At 43.7% G+C, this 20,121-nt stretch overlaps 1 protein-coding gene across 1 annotated transcript; it reads right to left on the bottom strand.

The window, feature by feature from the left end:
• Nucleotides 1–16,621: 16,621 nt before the first annotated feature.
• Nucleotides 16,622–17,927, bottom strand: LOC107160711 (ubiquitin carboxyl-terminal hydrolase 21-like; the record flags this gene model as incomplete). The annotated part of the gene is made up of 1 exon (XM_048813935.1): nucleotides 16,622–17,927. A coding segment is annotated over one exon (1,248 nt), but the record flags the coding sequence as incomplete, so codon positions are not given.
• Between the last annotated feature and the right edge of the window lie 2,194 nt (nucleotides 17,928–20,121).

Genomic DNA, 20,121 nt, shown 5'->3' with positions numbered 1-20,121 from the left:
AGGGCAGTGCGCCTGGCTGTGCCCACAGAACCTTCTCTCCAAAGGCCATGTGATTATTTTCTGTGTGCCGTACCTTGCCATGTGCTGGATTTGTCACCCTCTGCAGAGCTTGCTTGAGACATACTTAGAAGCCCAGGGTGGCCAGGGGATGGTCAAGGCTTTACAGTGTGTCAGAGTTGCTTGGGGCTGGTCCATTGCCAGCTCAGTCTTTGTTTGAGTCACCTTTAGTGCCTATAATCCACAGCATGATTGTGTGTGTTGGGAAGAAAATTCAGAAGGGCTGAAGGGAGAGAGAAATGTGTACTTCACAAGTCAGGGTGCTGCTTCCGTTAGGCAGATGTTCTCCTATAGCTGCAACCAGCTTCCCCTCCTGGATACACATGGCTCCTGGGCTGCCAGAGCGTGGGAGCTGACACGTCAGGATAGGCCCTACCTTTACTTTGAGGAGTGTTGCTCTGTCTCACTGGAGACCAAAACCCCTCATTTGGAGAGACCATGGCAGTAGACTGGACCACATTGGTGGCATTATTTCTACAGGAGGACAAAAGAGGCTCACTGCCTTTTCCTTCCATGGCTTACTGTCCCTGACTTACCTGTTTTAAGGGGAACGATGGCTCCTTCATGCTGAGATTCCAGTCTGCCATCTGGGTCATCTTTGTTCTCCAGAATATGGGAAGCAAAGAGTCTGCGTGCCTTTATAGTGAACTTTGAGGCCTGGGAATTGGCTCGGAGAAGCTCCTGGTTCACATAACCTTGGAGGAGAAACTGAAAATGCCAAGTGTGAAAGAGGCTGCAAGACCACCCACACAGCTCAGAGGAGGAAACCAGCCCAGAGTGCTGAGACTCAGGCCTTCCCTGTTTATGCAGATTGAGTGGGCACTGAGGCCCCAAGGGTGACTCAGCCTTCAGGGTGCACCCCCTGATCTTTTTAGTCAATGCACATTTTAGACCTAGGGGACTGTTCCTACAGGGCACTTCAATTCCCACAGGCATGGCATGCAGAGTGGTTCCACTCACCTTGGCCTTTTCTTTCATGCTTTATGGCAAATCTGGCTCAACTGCTGAGGCACTGGTAGATGCAAGTTTAGGGGCTACAAGAGACAAACACCACTGGATGAGCCACATGGGCCTTCTCCTCTAAGAACAGCAGGCAGGTTTCATTTCAACAAACAGCTCTTGGATATGGATTAGAGGAGAACTCATTACTGGCGTGACCCCGAGCTAGTGGACAGATGCCCCCCCCCATAGGACCCCCCACCCATGAATTTAAGCTTCATGGAGCCTGTGACAGTTTAAAAAATGGCTGGTCTCAAACACAGTCCAGAACGTGAGAAATTCCAAGTTGTTCCATGTGCGGAACCCCTGCCAGCAGAACAGCAGCTCACTCTGGAGTTCTGGCTGCATAGAGATGCACAGTCTCAGATTCTGTGGAGATTGGATGCACCAGACAGACTTGGTGCAGTGCCCGCGTCTCCACAGGGCACCGGATCAAGGACTGATGTTTGGACTTAGTGGAGAAACAGCCCCATTCCCTCCTCCTCACTGGACACGGACACTCCAGCATGGAAACGGGTGGTCGCCATTTTGGAAAATCTACCTCATCAGCTTTGGGCAGACCTAACAGGCAGCGAGACTGGCGACGGAACAGGTGTGTGACCCCCAGCCCCCACTTCCACTCAGATGTGATAACTCAAGAACTTTTCTCGCCAGCTCTCGGTGGGCGTGAATATCAGCCCAGTGAAACTGAGAAGGTGCCACATCTCCAGCTCCACATCCCCAGTTGTGATAACCCCAAACCCTTCTCACCAGCTCTCAGTGGGCGTGGCTATCAGAGGGAGTCAGTCAGAACAGGTTGCTGGTTTCCAACTCCCGCTCTCCACAGCCATGATGATTTGGTGACTACCCAACACAGAGAGCACTCAGTTGACCACAAGAACGGAGCAGCCAGGGCACCACACACCCAGAGTGAACCCAGAGCTGTGGCGAAGAGTCCCAGTAACTGGGGCCTGGTGAGCAGGAGAAGTGAGGGGAATAGAGACCAGGAGCAACCCAAAGAGGCCTGGATTGGAGAGGCACCTGGCAGGGGAGGGAGAGCTGCCCCACACGAATTGCTTCCTACATCCTGAGGGCAGAGACTCAACCTGTAATGCACAACACCACCTATTAGAAGAGAAGAAAACAGAATTCTAAGAGTGCATTTTTTCTTTCTTCTTCTTTTCTTTCTATTTTTCTTCCTCCTTCTCTTCCCCTCCCAACATCCCAAGCATTACTATTTCTACTACATGTAATTTACTAAATGCAAATAGGTGAATGTTTCTAGGCTTCTTATAATCCTCCCGAGTACTTAGCTACCCCAAAATACTCCTGTCTATTCTCCTGTTAATAACTCCCTTCATTAGAGTTCTCCTCCAAAGTAGCTAAGATATATTAACCCCCATATCCTCACATCTTTCCCCATAAACATAAAGTCCTACATCCAACCCTCAGTTCTCTATACGCCACCAGAATCTGTATGCCTTTTATGAAGCTAATGAATTTATTTTAAATTGCAATTGAACCCAACATCTCTAAACATTGTCTCCCATCACAAAGGAGAGCTAGACAAAAGCAACACAAATTTATAGGAGAAAAGAATAACACAGCAGTCACACAGAGTTGGAAAGAAATGTGAACAACATGAAAAAACAAGGAAAAAAAGGAACACAAACAATGCAGGACAACTCAACAATAGAGGAGTTGGTAGCTACAGCAGAAAAAATGTCAGATAAAGATTTCAAGACATACATGCTACAGATGATCTGGAGTCTCAAGGAAGACCTTAGACAGCAAATGCAGACAATGGAAGATCACTTTGACAATGAATTACTGAAACAAATCCAAGAAGCAAAAGATCAACTCCACAGGGAGATAGAGGTTATACAAAAAAAAAAAAAAAAGGAAATCCTGGAAATGAAGGAAATTATAAACCAAATTAAAACTCAAATAAGAGTATCACCAGCAGAGTAGACCAATTAGAAGTCAGAACATCAGACAATGAAGACAAAATATATCATCTTGAAAAGAGTCTAGACAACTCAGAAAGGTTGATAAGAACCCAAAAGCAGAACATACAAGAAATCTGGGATAACATTAAAAGACCAAATTTAAGAATTATTGGGATAGAGGAAGGTATAGAGGTACAAACCAAAGGAATGAGCAATCTGTTCAATGAAATAATTTTAGAAAACTTTCCATACATGAAGAATGAAATGGAAATCCAAATCCTAGAAGCCTACAGGATGCCAAATGTACAAAACTACAAGAGATCCACACCAAGACACACTATAATGAAAATGTCCAACATACAGAACTAGGAGAGAATTTTAAAAGCCACAAGAGAAAGGAGGCAGATTACATTTAGGGGTAAACTAATTAGGTTAATGGCTGATTTTTCAACACAGACTCTGAAAGCAAGAAGATCCTGCGACAACATATTTCAAACACTGTAAGATAATGGGTTCCAACCAAGAAGCTTGTATCCAACAAAATTAAGCTTCAGGTTTGATGATGAAATAAAAACCTTCCATGATAAACAAAAGTTAAAATAATTTGCACCTAGAAAACCAGCACTGCAAAGCATCCTAGGCAAAACAATCAATGAAGAGGAAATGAAAAACAACAATGAAAATCAACAGTGGGAGGTAGGACAGTAAAGGGAAAAACTAATCAAAGAGGAAAAACAAATCAAGTTAAATAACAAAAATAAACAAGCATGGCCAGAAGTACAAACCATATCTCAATAGTAACCCTGAATGATAATGGCTTAAACTCACCAATCAAAAGACATAGGCTAGTAGTCTGGATTAAAAAAAAAAAATCCAACAATATGCTGCCTATAGGAGACTCATCTATTAGGAAAATACATGCACAGACTGAAGGTGAAAGGTTGGGAAGAATCATACCACTCACATTGACCTCGGAAGCAAGCAGGGGTGTCCATCCTCATATCAAATAAAATAGACTTCAAGCCAAAGTTAATCAAAATGGATAAAGACGGACATTACATACTGCTAAAGGGAACCATTAACCACCAATGAATCAAAGGCATTCCTGTAAAATCATTAATATATATGCCCCAAACAATGGTGCAGCTATGTTCATCAAACAAACTCTTCTCAAGTTCAAGAAACAAATAGACCACAACACAATAATCAAGGGTGACTTTGACACATCTCTCTCACCACTGGACAGATCTTCCAAACAAAAGTTGAATAAAGAAACTATAGAACTCAATAACACAGTAACTTAGATGCAATTGACATATATAGAATATATAAACCAACATCAAGCAGATACACTTTTTTCTCAGCTGCACATGGATCCTTCTCAAAAATAGACTGTATATTATGTCACAGGGCAACTCTTAGCAAATATAAAGGAGTAGAGATAATACCATGCATTTTATCTGATCATAATGGAATGAATTTTGGAAATCAAAGATAAAATAAGGAAGAAAAATTTATACGTCACCTGGAGAATGAACAATATGCTACTGAATGAATAATGGGTTATAGAAGACATCAAGGAGGAAATTAAAAAATTCTTAGAGATAAATGAAAACACGGACACAACATATCGGAATCTATGGGACACTATGAAAGCAGTATTAAAAGGAAAATTCATTGCATGTAGTTCATTCCTCAAAAAAAGAAAAAGCCAACAAATAAATGGTCTCACACTACATCTCAAAGTCCTAAAAAAAAAAAAGAGCAAATCATTAGCAAATGCAGTAGAAGGCAAGAAATAATTAAAATCAGAGCTGAAATCAATGAAATCGAAATAAAAGAAACAATTGAAAAAATTGACAAAACTAAAAGTTGGTTCCTTGAAAAAATAAATAAGATTGACAGACTCTTAGCCATGCTAACAAATAGAAAAAGAGATACAACCCAAATTACTAGCATATGGGATGAAAAAGGCAATATCACAACAGACACTACAGAAATACTGTGATAATTAGAAATTATTTTGATACCTTATACTCCAATAAAATAGAAGATACTGAAGACATCAATAAATTCCTTGAGTCATATGATCTCCCCAGATTGAGTAAGGAAGGTATACACAACTTAAACAGACCAATATCAAATGAGGAAATAGAAGCCATCAAAAGATTATCAACCAAGAAAAGCCCAGGACCAAATGGATATACAGCAGAGTTTTACAAGACCTTTAAAGAAGAACTAATACTAATACTCTTCAATCTATTTCAGGAAATAGAAAAAGAGGGAGTACTTCCAAATTCATTCTACAAGGCCAACATCACCCTGATTCCAAAAGCAGACAAAGACATAAAAGTAAGAAATTTTCAGACCAATATCTCTAATAAATATAGATGCAAAAATCCTCAATAAAATTCTAGCAAATCAGATGCAAAACATATCAAAAAGTTTGTGCACCATGATCAAGTGGGATTTATCCCCGAGATGCAAGGCTGGTTTAACATATGGAAATCAATAAATGTAATTCACCACTTCAAAAGAGTTAAATATAAGAACCATATGATCATCTTGATAGACACAGAAAAAGCATTCAACAAAATACAGCATCCCTTTATGTTCAAAACACTAGAAAAACTAGGGATAACAGGAACCTACCTCAACATTATAAAAGCTATCTACACTAAGCCTCAGGCCAGCATCATTCTAAACAGAGAAAAATTGAAGGAATTCCCTCTAAAATATAGGACAGGGATGCCCTCTCTCACCGCTTCTATTCAACATAGTAGTGGAAGCACTAGCCAGAGCAATCAGACAGATGAAAGAAATTAAAGGTATAACTATAGGAAAAGAAGAACTTAAACTAGCACTATTTGCTGATGATATGATCCTATACATAGCAGACCCAAAAGGTTCTACCAAGAAACTTCTAGAACTAGTAAATGAATTCAGCAAAGTGGCAGGATATAAAATCAACACCCATAAATCAAAGGCATCCTGTATATCAGTGACAAATCCCCTGAAATGGAAATGAGGAAAACTACCCCACTCAAAATATTCTCAAAAAAATTAAAATACTTGGGAATCAAATTAACAAAAGAGGTGAAAGATCTATACAATGAAAACTATAGAACCTTAAAGAGAGAAATAGAAGAAGACCTTAGAAGATGGAAAGATATACCTTGTTCATGGAAAGGCAGAATTAATATTATTAAAATGGCCATATTACCAAAAGCACTTTACAGATTCAATGTGATTCCGATCAAAATCCCAATGGCATTCCTCACAGAAATAGATAAAGCAATTGTGAAATTCATCTGTAAAAATAAGAGACCCAGAATAGCTAAAGCAATTCTAAGCAGGAAGAGTGAAACAGGTTGTATCACTCACTATACCAGATCTTAAATTATATTGCAGAGCAATAGTAAAAAAAAAAAAAAAAAACAGCATGGTACTGGCACCAAAACAGGCGGGTAGACCAATGGTAGAGAATAGAGGACACAGAGACTAACCCACAAAATTACAACTAACTTATATAGACAAAGGTGCTAAAAACACGCAATGGAGGAAGGATAGCATCTTCAACAAATGGTGCTGGGAGAACTGGAAATCCATATGCAACAAAATGAAATTGAATCCCTTTCTCTCACCATGCACAAAAGTTAACTCAAAATGGATCAAGGAGCTAGGAATCAAACCAGAGACTCTGTGTCTAATAGAAGAAAAATTTGGCCCTCATCTCCATCATGTGGGGTTAGGCCTCAAGTTCCTTAATAAGACAGCTATAGCACAAGAATTAAAACCAAGAATCAACAAATGGGACAAATTCAAACTGAGAAGCTTTTTCTCAGCAGGAGAAATAATATGTGAGGTGAATACGGAGCCTACATCCTGGGAACAAATTTTTACCCCTTATACATCAGATAGAGCTCTAATCTCTAGGATACACAAAGAACTCAAAAAGTTAAACACCAAAAACAAAAAAACAAATAATCCAATCAACAAATGGGCCAAGGACCTGAACAATCAATCAATGAATACACGAAAAAATGCTCACCATCTCCAGCAATCAGAGAAATGCAAATTAAAACTACTTTAAGATACCATCTCATTCCAGTAAGAATGGCAGCCATTATGAAGTCAAACAACAACAAGTGCTGGTGAGGATGCAGTGGAGAAAATGTACACTCATACATTGCTGGTGGGACTGCAAATTGGTGCAGCCAATTTGGAAAGCAGTATGGAGATTCCTTCGAAAGCTTGGAATGGAACCACCATTTGACACAACTATTCCCCTTCTCAGACTATACCCAAAAGACCTAAAAACAGCATACTACAGGGACACAGCCACATCAATGTGAATTGCAGCACAATTCACAATAGCTAGACTGTGGAAGCAACCTAGATGCCCTTGAATTGATGAATGGATAAAAAAGATATGGCATTTATACACAATGGAATATTATTCAGCACTAAAAAATAATAAGATCATGGCATTTGCAGGGAAATGGATGGCATTAGAGCAGATTATGCTAAGTGAAGTTAGCCAATCCCTAAAAAATAAGTACCAAATGTCTTCTTTGATATAAAGTGGGAGACTCAAAATGGGGGAGAGAGGAAGAGCATGAGAAAAATATTACCTCTAGATAGGGAAGAGAGGTGGGAGGGAAAGGGAGGGAGAAGGGGAATTGCCTGGAAGAGGGAAGGAGACCCTGTTCATTATACAGAATACATGTATGACGATGTGAGGAGAAAACAAAAAGGAGTGTGTCACATTAGATTGGGTAGAGAGAAGTGATAGGAGGGGAGGGGAGGGGAAGGGGGGATAGGAAGGACAGCAGCATAAAATAGACATTATTATTGCTGTGTGTATATAGGTGACTGCATGAGCAATGTGATTCTGAACCTGTACACTCAGAAAAATGAGAAATTAAATCCCATCTAATTCAAATTAAATCCCATCTAATTCAAAAAAATAAACTAAAAATAAGTTGTTCAGTGAGAAAAAACAAACAAACAACTCTTTTGCTCCTGAAAGCCTGGGGCTGCTGGGAGAAGCCAAGGCTAATGTCCAATTTGGGAAAGAACTGCCATCTCTTAGCCATGGCTGTCAGGGAACACGGAAGCTCTGTGTCCATATCCTGAGGGTCTCTGCTCCCCTGTGGCATGAAACATCATGGCCCCAGAAAGAAAGAACTGGGTCACATCCCTGCCACCAACTATCACCAACACTGCACAACACTGGTGGGTTCCCTTCACAAAGGACACCACACCATAGCCCTGAAAGTCGAGTGCAAGTAAGGACAGTGGAGGTGGGGTATAAAGTTCTGTCATGAGGCATTCAGCTAGCATTCTTGAGGCCTGGGGCTTCCATGTGATCTTCCCTCAACCCCCCACCCCCATAGCAGACACAAGAAAAGAAAAAGACTTGGTCGTCAGGCAGTCAGCCTGGGTCTATAGGGAAAGCTACCTGGAATTCAAATGGCTTTTAATGGAGAAGTCGCTGAACCATGATTCATGCAACAAAATAGCTGTTGATTTTATAGATTCCATCTCAGATAGAAAGAAAACGATTACTAATTTGCTAAAAAGAATGTTACTGAGAGGAATACATAATCTTTTTTTTTCCCCTGGAACTTGTCTCCATGTCTATTTCTTTCTATAGTGATGCAATATTTTAAAGAAATTCGTAAATAGAGGGGAGGAATACTGAACCACCCAGCTCAGTCCATTATCACCTTGTAGCCAATTTTATTTCATCTTTGTCTCATTTACTCTTCCCGAAATCCTGTCATTTTGCCCACACATACTTCAACATATTTTCCTCAATGTGGCCTCTTTCAAAAAGTATATTTAAAATTCCATTATCAGAGCTTTAAAAAATTGCATAGCCAAGCCCAGCCATTGGCACATTCCTGTCATCCCAGCAAGTGTAGCAGCTGAGGCAGGAAGATTGCAAGTTCATCACCAGCCTCAGCAACTTCGTGAGACCCTTTCTCAAAAGAAAATATAAAAATTGGCTGGGGATGTGACTCAGTGACTCACCACCTCGGGGTTCAATCCCCAGCATGAAAAAGTAAAGTAAAAATTTGCTTAGGCAGTCATTAAGAAATTTGACCATTTCTGTTTAATGCATACGGTTGTACTCATGCTTTCAATAGTGAACACTCATTTTAGCCTATACAGAAGAGAGGAAGTTTACAGGGCACCCACCAATAGACACATGCAATGAACAAAAGCAAGCAGAAGAGGAGAAAAAGAAGCCTTCCAGGTCCCTTGTAGACGCTGTTTCTAGTTCAAAGTGCACTTGTTTTGCATTTATAAACTAAGACGTCAAAGTGATATAGATAGATAGATAGATATAGATATAGATTCAGTGTGATCTCAAACACATTTCAAAGCAGTCTGAGAATAAATAAGTAAAATAATAATTTACTTAATTATAGACGGAGAGAGTATGGGTGATCGTTTTTTCTTTTTCTTTTTCAAAGCAATTTTCCAACATTCTAAATTCAGTTAAACTCCTCCTCCTTTGTTGTGAGGGTTGCCACACATGTGCTCTACAACTGAGCAACAGCCTTTTTTAAAATTTTGAAACATGGCCCCACTATGTTGGCAAGGTAGCCTCAAACTTCTGATCCTCCTGCCTCATATACTTCTGAATTGTATAATGTATATTCTATAATGAATCCTGCCTTTCTTTTGAAATCAAAAATTGTATTAAAGAATTCAAGAAGGTGAAAAAATTAGGGAACTGTCTTTTATGTAAGCAAAAAAAATGGTAACAGCATGCCCAGGAGACCTAGCCATTGCTCTGGAGAGTCATGGCTGCTGCTGAGAAAGCTCAGGGAGACTTGAAGTCAGGAGAAGGGGGAACGGTGGCATGTGTAGAATCACTGTGCTAATGCGCAGGAGGCAATGCCTTGCACAGCCCTCCATGCCAGTGTGCAAATTCCATCATGAGGGTGGAGATCAGTACTCCTGAGAAATCCCCCAGGTCCACACAGAAGACAGGTCTGAGAGAAGCCTTTTATAGTGTTTCCAACAGCACTTCTGAAAATGTGGTCTTCTTTCCACCCCATCAAGATTTGTAAAAAAATGCAGTTTCTGGGTACTTCTGAAGGGCAGACGATATGCTACATGGACCCACCTGGTTTTGGTGGTTTACCCCTGCATCCCTAGTTATTTGCCATAGCTAAAAGGCTCATCAGATCTGTTATGGCTTTTAAATCTCTCCCATTAAAAGGTTTGGTCTTCCCAGGACTCCCACTAGGGGAGAACCTAGGAGGGTTTCCCACCCAAAAAACCCACTATCCCACTGGCCTTCCCAATGGTGCAGAATATAATTTTGTATTCTGCATTTTCAATCCTTTATTAAAGTGCTTTTATAGTTCTCATTTGGTCTTGAACATAACCATGAGTGATCAGTAACATTAAGGAACAGTAGCAGTGAACTGTCTCTGACAGGTGCTGGTTCATGCAGGCACTTCTTAGAACCAGCTGGATCCCCACTAGCACCAAGGATGGGGGCCAAACTGGGTGGCCTAAGTCCCCTAGCAACAACCCACATGCAGGGCTCTTACTGGCTTTGACATTCTCCTCCTCCTCCTCCTCCTCCTCCTCCTCCTCCTCCCTCTCTGAACCAATGGTGATGTAAAACCCTTAGCCTTTCTTGGCTTTCAGGGCTGGAGCCTTCTCTGACTTCAGCTTCTGGCTGAGCTCTGTGGTTCTGTAGGACAAGAAGAAATGCCTATACCAAATGGATGGCATGACATTTCTAGAAGATGAGAGTTAAATCAGTGATGAGAACACAGTGTAGATGAAATTTTGTATTAAGGATTCTCACTGCTTTTATAAAGTGCTTTTACAGTTCTCGGTTGGTCTTTAACAAGCTTGTGAGACATTTTTATTCTTCAATGATTGAACCCCTTAATGTCCTCCCCCCACTACCAGGCACCCACACATGTGATGTGACATGGCTTCCTGGAGGAAACAAGAGTCTCCAGTGAGCTGTTTCACACCAGACTAGTAATCTAGTTTATTCCATGAAGATTGCTCTGAGGTATCCCTATTAAAACCCTTCAGCCCAACCAGACTTACTGTTCCCAGTGCTTATAGATGTCCAAAACTGTGAAAGGCTGAGGAAGAATTTGTTTCTGCAAAGAAGAAACACAAAGAGCCACAATTGTCACCTGACACTGTAAGGACTCTTCTTGAGGCAAACTATCCTCTCCTTGACCTTAGAGCTTGCATAGATAGGTGGTTCAGAGAAGACTCCTTTGCTCTAGTACAAATGTCTGCTTGGTCTTGCCAATCTTCTAGAGATGGGAAGTGCAAGCAATTCTACTGGTAAACCCTTTTAACACAATGTGTCAGTAAGAGGCATCTTTGTGAGGCTGGAGCTAAAATATTCCAAGCTAGCATTTATCCAGCCTCCCTGGCACTAGTCAATCTTAGAGCTCACAAGACATTTTTTCCACCCCTGATCTTTTAGAAGGCCTTCAAAGGACTAAAGAGTCAACTCTCAGGGCACAAAGCGGAGCCCAGATACTCACACATCCAGAGGGCATGAATGGAGCCCACTGGTCTGTGGGGAAGAGGCTGAGCCCATGTGGTACTGGGTTCTGGTAGAAGACAGGGAACCAGGTGGAAATGAAACCTTTGGAAGAGATGCCAAAATGTTGTCTGCTGTCTCGCCCCAGGGAGGCAGTTCCCCTTCTGCCCTGGTGAGCCCCAAGAAGTGAGAGCACCTGCCTCTGGAGTGACTGGCATCCATGCAAAACAAAAGCACGTGGACATAGACAAGGGCCATGGGCAGTGGTGGAGGCAGCTGGGAATGGAGGCAGATGAGGTACCGTGGCCTACTGAATCCAGGCAGCAGACCAAGGCATGTTCGAGGTGCTCTGCAGCCCACCAGAGAGCCCTCCATCCTTACCAAGAACCTACCCTGCCTCCAGGGTTTTCCTGTCCCAGGAATTGACCCCCTCCCTACAAGGAGCCATAAGGTTGTTAATTAAGACTTTGGCTCCACCCCACAGCCCTGTTGGCTTTGAATTAGAATGAATTCTCATTTTTGTTTTTCAATTTGTTTAGGACCTTTTTTGTCTGAATGTGATCTACCCCCAATTAAATGCCAGTCTTGTCGAGATGAAAAAATGTCCATGGGATATATCAAAGTGCATAAATGCATTCTATTGTCATGTATAGCTAATTAAAACAAAAAGAAATTTAAATGTCCATGGGTATGCAGAAGACCAGCCTCCTTGAAAAGATGCAACTGACTTCATCAAGCCTCAGCTGCAACCAAACCTACCGTTACACAGTGTTTATGTTCTACCAAGTACTCCATGAAACGCGCGATCACTGCGCGGCTCTCCAGCCAGGAGAAGTGGCTCAGCCTGGGTCCACCTTGAGCCCACTGCTAGCCTCCCCACCCGCCTTGGTCTGGCTCCAGAAGCCTCCTTGCTGCCCCTTCCACAGGGCTTCCTGCCACCGGCCAGAGCCTGACCAGGTCCTAAGGTCTCTCTCCACGTGTCTGCCGGCGGGTGGGTGCACCTGCACAGGCCTCCGCCAAAGCACTGCTTCCTGCAGCCAGGCTTCTGCCCCGCCCAGAGACACCGCCCCCTCCGAGGCCCCGCCCTTCAGCTCCCGCTCACCTGGCCCCTTCCGCCCCTGCCCTCTCCGAAGGAGGCCCCATCCCCTCACTTGGCCCTGCCTTCCAGCTCCAGACAGGCATGCTGCACCAGGAGTGGCAGCACACGGGGAGGGCAGAGGATTTGGAGAGTGGCCTCCCCTGACCCCGTTCTTTTCCACCTGGATACCAGCAGTGGGCAGGGTCCTGGGAGACTCACCCGCCTCAGGGGCACCAGAGGACCTGAGTCCTGCAGGACCTGAGTCCTGCTATCCGAGGTCCCTTCGCAGACTCCTGCCGGCTGGAAAGATGCACAGGCCCTTCCCAAAACCCAGCAAAGGAATCCGCAGTGACAAGAGGGTGGCACAAGACTGTGCCCCTCTCCGGGAAAGAAAAGCAATAGTCAGTGTTTTAATTATTTAATACCAACATTTTCCCTGTCTTTCACATACTTTCTAAATTAATGCAGTAATGAACCTTAATCAGACTTCTCTACTTTTAATGTATTTCTTCTTTGGTCCAGAAAATTTTCAGGTTTAGAACAGTTATAGATATTTACATAAATCCTAACAATTTAAAAACTAAAAGTTCTCTTTAACATGCCTTTTTCAGAGTAATAAAAAATTAGGGAGAGGAGGGGAATTCTAGGATGACTGACAACAAGCAGATTTTCCTTATAGTTTAAATCATTATTCATTATAACCTATATTAAGGGATAATCCTTGCTCTTTAAAAATTAACAACATTTCACAGCTTGTGACTAATCACTTAAAGCAATTATAGTTCTTAGCAGTTTCAAATCAAGTTCAGAATAAATTATAGAAATCATGTATTTCTTTGGAACTGGAGGACAGTGTAGAGACTAGAGCAGGTAGTTCAGTAAAGGATCACTGGGTTCCTTAAAAATGTCGATGTTTTATTCTGATTTACAAATCATCTGAGGATGGAAAAACCCAACATTCCTTTTTCACTTTTAACTTGAAAAGTAAAAAAAAAATAAGATTCAATTGTAGTATGTAATATAGATATGACACAATCATCCAAAATCATATTTTCAAGGTCATATAGATGTCTGACCTAGTGTTCATGATAGTAAATGAAAACTTTTAAAAGCTGTAATACCAAACAGGCATGATGGTGCATGTCTATAATGCCACCTCTGCAGGAGTCTGAGGCAAGTAGATAACAAGTTTGAGGCCAGTCTAGGCAACTTAGCAAGGCCATCTCAAAATATGTAGGAAAAAAAAAAAAGACTGGGGACTTAGCCCAGTAATATAGTACTCACCTAGCATATTCATGGCCCTAGTAACACACACACACACACACACACAAATATAATACTCAATTGTTATCAAAATAATCACAATGATAACATCATCACCATCACTATCATTTTTTGGTAGCCTGGCAGGAATTCTCTCAATTTTTACTCCTAATCATATGATGAGGACATCAGTACTATCATCCCACTGTACAGAGGAAGAAACACCTGGCTAATTTTGAAAAGAAAAAAAAAATTTTACATCCATAATATACATAAAAATCTTAAGAGAAAATATATTAACACAATGTTGAATGGATTGCATGTTTAAAATATTGAGCCAAGGAAAATATAATACTAAAATCATCAACACTTGTTTGATTTAACATTTTTTAACTTTATATTAATGTTGAGCAATATTTATTTAGGAAATTCCATAAATATTTTAAATGTAAATAGGTTTATCATAGAAAATCACTTAGTATTTAGATAATAAATGCTCTCCTGAATATTTTTGAAGCTTTGGAACTAGGAGAGTCCACTTATATGAAAACAGCATTTTACATTTTGGGGGGGTACAAGGGTTTGAACTCAAGGGCACTCAACCAGTGAGCTACATCCCCAGTCCTATTTTATAGTTTCTTTACAGACAGGATCTCACTGAGTTGCTTAGCACCTCACTTTTGCTAAAATTTCAAACTGTTAATTTAAAAATACCTATGAAAAATATGGCTAATTTGAAATGTTTGAATATATGGTTATTGATTTTTTAAATCAAAGTGTTAGGAAGAATTTTATAATACATGACATGTATGAAAAGAAACTTGAGGAAAGGACACAGTATTTGGCACCAAATATGAGCAAGGTGCTTTGGAAAATCATGTGTGGGATGCAAAAATGAAAAATATATAGTTTATTTCACTCTGAAGTATTTAAGTTCTCGTATCACACATGAAGTTTTACCCGAGAGAGATGGAAGCATGTGCCTGTCAAATAATTTGTACATAATCTCAGTCATCAGTCATATGTGTTAAATATGATAATCTTTTATATTGTTCCCTTATAAAAGTTGTCTATAAAATTGACAATCTTGAATCCATCTTCAATGGAGACAGGGAAAAACTAACCCTATCTTCAAATTATGTCGAATATACGGTAACAAACTAGATTTACCTTGTCACTTAAAATGAGAGTATGTAGAGATAGAGGAAACAATAATTTTCAAGTCAATGGGTAGCAGGAAACAAAAGATCAATTCCTGAGACATGGTACAGCAAAGAAGCAAGCCTTATGATCTACTCAACTTAGTTCATTCCGAGTTCCCAGGCCATCAATTTGGACAATGAACATTGAGGGACCAGGCTGACTCCTGGATTGAGGATCTGGGGCTTAGATTGCAGGGGAAGAAAATGACTAGAATTTGTAGCACACAGGTTAAGAAGTGTGGGGACTTATGCATAGAGACATGCTGGAACCCTATTGGGGATCTCCCTCAATTTTGTATTTGATCAGTAGATATGTATAAATAATTTGGGAAAAGAAAACAATCAGAATGATGAGAGATCACAGTGTCCAGCACTCACACAGCTCTAGTAATTGTACCCTGATTCACCTATTGCATAGGAAAATGTCATGATTTATTGTACCTTAAATAGAGTGCACAAAGTTCTTTCACTCAGTGGTGAGAAATAAATCTCATTAATATCAGCATTACCCCATTCTCAAATAAGAAAACTGAAAAGGATAAATACCTTTCTGAGTAATCATTTCCATCCTGGAATAAAGATCTCCACAGCTAATGATGGCGCTCTGTGCTCAGGAAGGACTTGCAGCCAGACTCTACCCCAAAGTGGATGGTGAGCCTGGGCTAAGGCCAGTGAGCAGAACCACCAGGACTGGGCCCTAGGGGCTCACAGAAATGAAGAGCATTCCCTTGCTGTCTCCTGGGTGCAGGCTGGTGATCCTCTGTGTGTGTGTGTGCGTGTGTGTGGAGGAGGGGGGCACAAGTACTGAGAAGAACTGAAGACCTCAGTGCAGCTGCTGTGGAAGGACAAGGAGTCTCAGCTCCATGCTCTGATCTCCAGCTTGGCTGAGCTCTACTCCATCCCAGACTAAGATCTGATCTGGGACACAGCTGTCCCTTTCACAGACCAGGTTACGCAGCCTCAGAAGGTATTTCATCCAACAGCAGCTGTGGTTCATGTCCAGCCTTCCTGACCCTCAGGTAAGCCACAGCCCCCCCACCCCATGTCACTCCCCCACCAACCCTCCAAACATGCAAGCTCACATGGCCCTGGGTGACTGGGAGAAAGGCTGGCTGGGGATGCTGTCACACAAATCCAGGTCAGCTGAATTTGCCAGAACATGAGCAGGAAATCAGTGACCAGTAATAGCAACAGCACACAAAGGCAGACACACAACATGTTCATGGAGGCCTTCATGGGCACTCCAGCCTCACATGGGGAAAATACGGCACAGCCTCACATTGTTCTTGGGTCCCCAAATATGTTTTTTTTCTTAATTTATTCACAAAAAGTTAAGTTTCAGAGTTTATAGGGGCTGCACATGGGCAGAAGTCTGGGAAAATCTGTACCCAGGGCTGGGTGAAAACGGAGCCTCCAGATGGAAGGTACATTTTAGAAAAAAAAAATAAAAATGGGAACTACATCCACTCCACCCTGCTCGCCAAATAAAAGCACGGAAAAAAATAGATAGCTCAGGTCAATGGGGACCCTGGGACTTCAGGGTGTTTTAAGGGTTTCACAGAGGGTAGGGCTTACGGGGGCTGTCCCCAGCACTGGGATGGCCCCTACATTAGTTGGTAGAAGAGCACATAGCCTTCACTGGATGCCACTTGATTTTCACTTATAGGGGAGACACAAGAGTCATCATAGACATGCCAACCAGTCTGGCTTCGGCACAGGGCTGTGTAGTGGCCAGAGTGGACACTGCCTGAGTGGTTGCACAGGGCATAAAGCTCATAAACAGGGCTCACAGTTCTGTCACTGGTAAAGTCCCCGAGGCTCATCTGCTGCAGTGGGAAGTCTACATCCACTGAAATCTTCGTGATGGTGCCTTGGGAGGTGGAGAATCGATTCAGATGGAGAATGAGGATTGAGGGGAATCTTTGTATTGTCAACTTTTTGGTACTCTGTGTTTTCTGGCAACATCGGTCACACACTGGGGCATTCTCCAACTCTATCTCTTCTTCCTTGGTGAAAAGGTTGAAACAATCCCACAGAGAGACCTTCTCCCCAGAAAACCCTGCCTTGGGGATGGGCAGGGACAGATCAAAAAAAACCTCAAAGGTCATGGAGCGATACCCACAGGCCTGGCACATGCGACAACTTTCCAACTGGCCCGCAAACAGGTCCACAATCTTGCTATCCTCTCGTTCCAGGTAATGCTTCCACATTAGGTGGGCTCGGTCATCATCAGTTAACTCAGGTTCTTTGGGCAGAGTCTCTCCTCTGAGAGATGGAGCGGGAGCTGGATCATGGGCCAAGATCGGTGGAGCCCGGCAACCTTGTCTGTTGAGTTCAAGGTGGAGTCGTCCCATGAGAAGTTTCAGGAACTCTTGGGCATCCTGCTGGTTATTTCCAGAGAAGGAGGGAACGTATTTCTGGAAGACAGCTTGGAATTCAGCAGGATCCACAGCTTCGCAGGAGTTAGGGTGCCAGAGGGCACCAATCACATCTGCAAAGGCTTCAGTCAGTTCTTGGTCCTGGGCCCTGCCAGGCACCTCTTGGTGGAAGTCTCTTCGTAGACAGAAGTCTCGAAGAGGCCGAGTGCTGCTCAGGCACTGTAGCACAGCACTCAAGAAGCATGTATTTCCTAGATTTTGGAGGCCAACATGACCAGAGCCCAGAAGTAGTGTATGATGAGCAGATGTGGAGTGCGCTAAGTTGGTCCAGAATGGGATGGGCAGAAACACAGTTGGGGCTGGTGAGCCAGGCAGGGGAACCCCATGATCTGCCTGAAGGGGATGAGGCCCCAAGGTCTGTCCCCACCCAAGTTCCAGTTGCTTGAGCCATTCATCAGTGGGACCTGGCAGGGGAGGAAAATGTCATAACAGAGTTTGGCCCAGGGTACAATTTGTAGCTTAGACCCTACGTGGGATTGGCCATTGACAGGGCATTCTCAGGTCCTGCTCAGGCAGTGCTGAGGATCCATGGACCTGTCCCACCATGAGGTGGTGTGAAGGCCAAACAGGGCCAGGCTCTGGCTCAGGGTCCCTCCTCCCTTACGTCACACAAACCCCTGCCAGCCAGACAGCAGCTATGGCCAGAGACATTGCCCAGATAACTCCTTCTGCAAGGAGCACTGCCATCTTTGTTGGTCCCAACCACTTCACTGTCTCTCACCAAATACGTTTTTCTTACTTTCTATGGTACCCACATGTCCAGATCCAAAACGAGACACATGGTTTAACCACAGGTTTCTCTTCCCAGGATTATAATTTTATAAAACTAATCAAGAGGCTGCATCTGAAGTGGAGCTGGTCACGGGTACCACTCCCCACCCTCCTGGGCAGGCTGGCTAACCAACTCTGGAGGAAGGTGGCTCCATAGGCCCTGCAGCTTGAGCACCACACATTGGGACTAAGTGGCTGCTGGGCAGTCTCATGGCTCTTTCTGCTGGTGCTCTTGCTCCTGTTCCTCCCCTGGACCCATGTCAGTGGCCCTTGGCCTACAGAACCAGGAACTGCAGACCTGGGGCTTGGAGCCCTTCCTCCTGGCTCATGCAGTGGCCGTATCTGACTGCAGTGCCCCAGTTCCTGTACTGGGGTTCTCCTTCCACAAACCTAGGGGCAGGCATGTTCCCTATTTCACAGATAAGAAACACGACTGAGGTTCAGTGATTTACCCAATGTCCAAACCCCCAGTCCAGGATCCATATGGTACCTAATAAAGCAACAGAGCCTGGGTATTGTCCAGAGATGGGACAGAAAAGAGTGGACTTACCTTGCCAGCCCAGCTTGAGGCGATACTCAACATAGGGTGGTGGGATCTCACCAGGTCTTACAAGACCTTTGTGTGACGGAAGGGCTTCATGTGAGCAGCTCTGAGAGCCAAAATGAGGGCTCTCTGGGTTCCTGGGATTACGGACATTATGGGAATTCCCACCTGTTCTCTGCATGGCCTGCAGTGTGAAGGGATCCGTGCTCCTGGGCAGGTAGTCATCTTCAGATGCAGCGTGATTCAGATGGCCCACATCCACTCCTGCTGGCTGAAGAGAAGACAGTGAAGAAACAGCCTTTACTGACCACAAGAAACAGGGAGGAGGTGAAAATCTGTGTTCAAGTCAGGATAGCCACCACTGGGCGGGCCACACTGTGTTGTGGAGCATGCAGAGACCAGGCAGGAAGACAATGGGAATAGGGGAATTGTCTGAGTCTCTTCCAGCTTTCCTGGATCCAGCATCTGGGGTAAGTCTCCTGTAAAACATTCCTGGTGGCTGGGTCCACCCAGCCCTGAGGCCCACTGGGCATGGACAGCCCTGGCTGCAGACTGCATGGGCTGTATGTGCCTCCAGCCTCACCACGCCCTGCCAGCCTCCCAGAGCTGATCAGGGGAAGTATCCTGTGGGCAGTCCTGTCCCTGGAAGGTGGGCGTGAGGCCATGGTGCATGCCCACAAGCTGCAGTGGAGGTGAACAGCTCAGCTGCCTTCTCAGCCCGGGCCATACACGCAGGCATTTCACAGTCCTCGGTGCACCAATCTTCTTGTTGTCACCTTGGTACACATCTGAGCCTTCCACCTGACCCATCCTCTGCTGCACCATTCCTATTCTAGTTGAGACTCTGTGAATGAGGCTGTTGCAGGGAGTAGCACCACCCAGGCTTTCCTGCTCTGACCACCAGCTGAGTCAAGGTGCCAGAGCCTCAGTCCTTCCAGACTAGGGACTGTGCACTGACCAGGGCCCTGACCTGAGGTATGGGCCCTGACCTGAGGTATGAGCCCTGACAGGATCCTTTGAGGGAGCTCCCAGCAGTGGGCATGTACTGACAGCTCTTGGGGTGTGGACTTACACCTGTCCAAACAGTCTGCAGAGACATTCAAAACCCACTCACCTGGTGAATGCTGGCTCCAAGGCTCCTGGACTCAAGAGAGGGTCCTGCTCTCTCCATGCCCCGTGGGGAGTGCTTGTGGGCCTCAGGGAAGGTAGCTGTGACAGAGGGAGTCAGACCAACGTGGCCCCAGCTGGTTCTGCATGGACATTCCCCATGCTCTTCAGTCACTCTGGGTCTTA

Source organism: Marmota marmota, unplaced genomic scaffold (assembly GCF_001458135.2).
Source record: "Marmota marmota marmota unplaced genomic scaffold, marMar, whole genome shotgun sequence".
NCBI classification, from domain to species: domain Eukaryota; kingdom Metazoa; phylum Chordata; class Mammalia; order Rodentia; family Sciuridae; genus Marmota; species Marmota marmota.
This window is presented reverse-complemented; position numbering and strand designations above follow the sequence as displayed.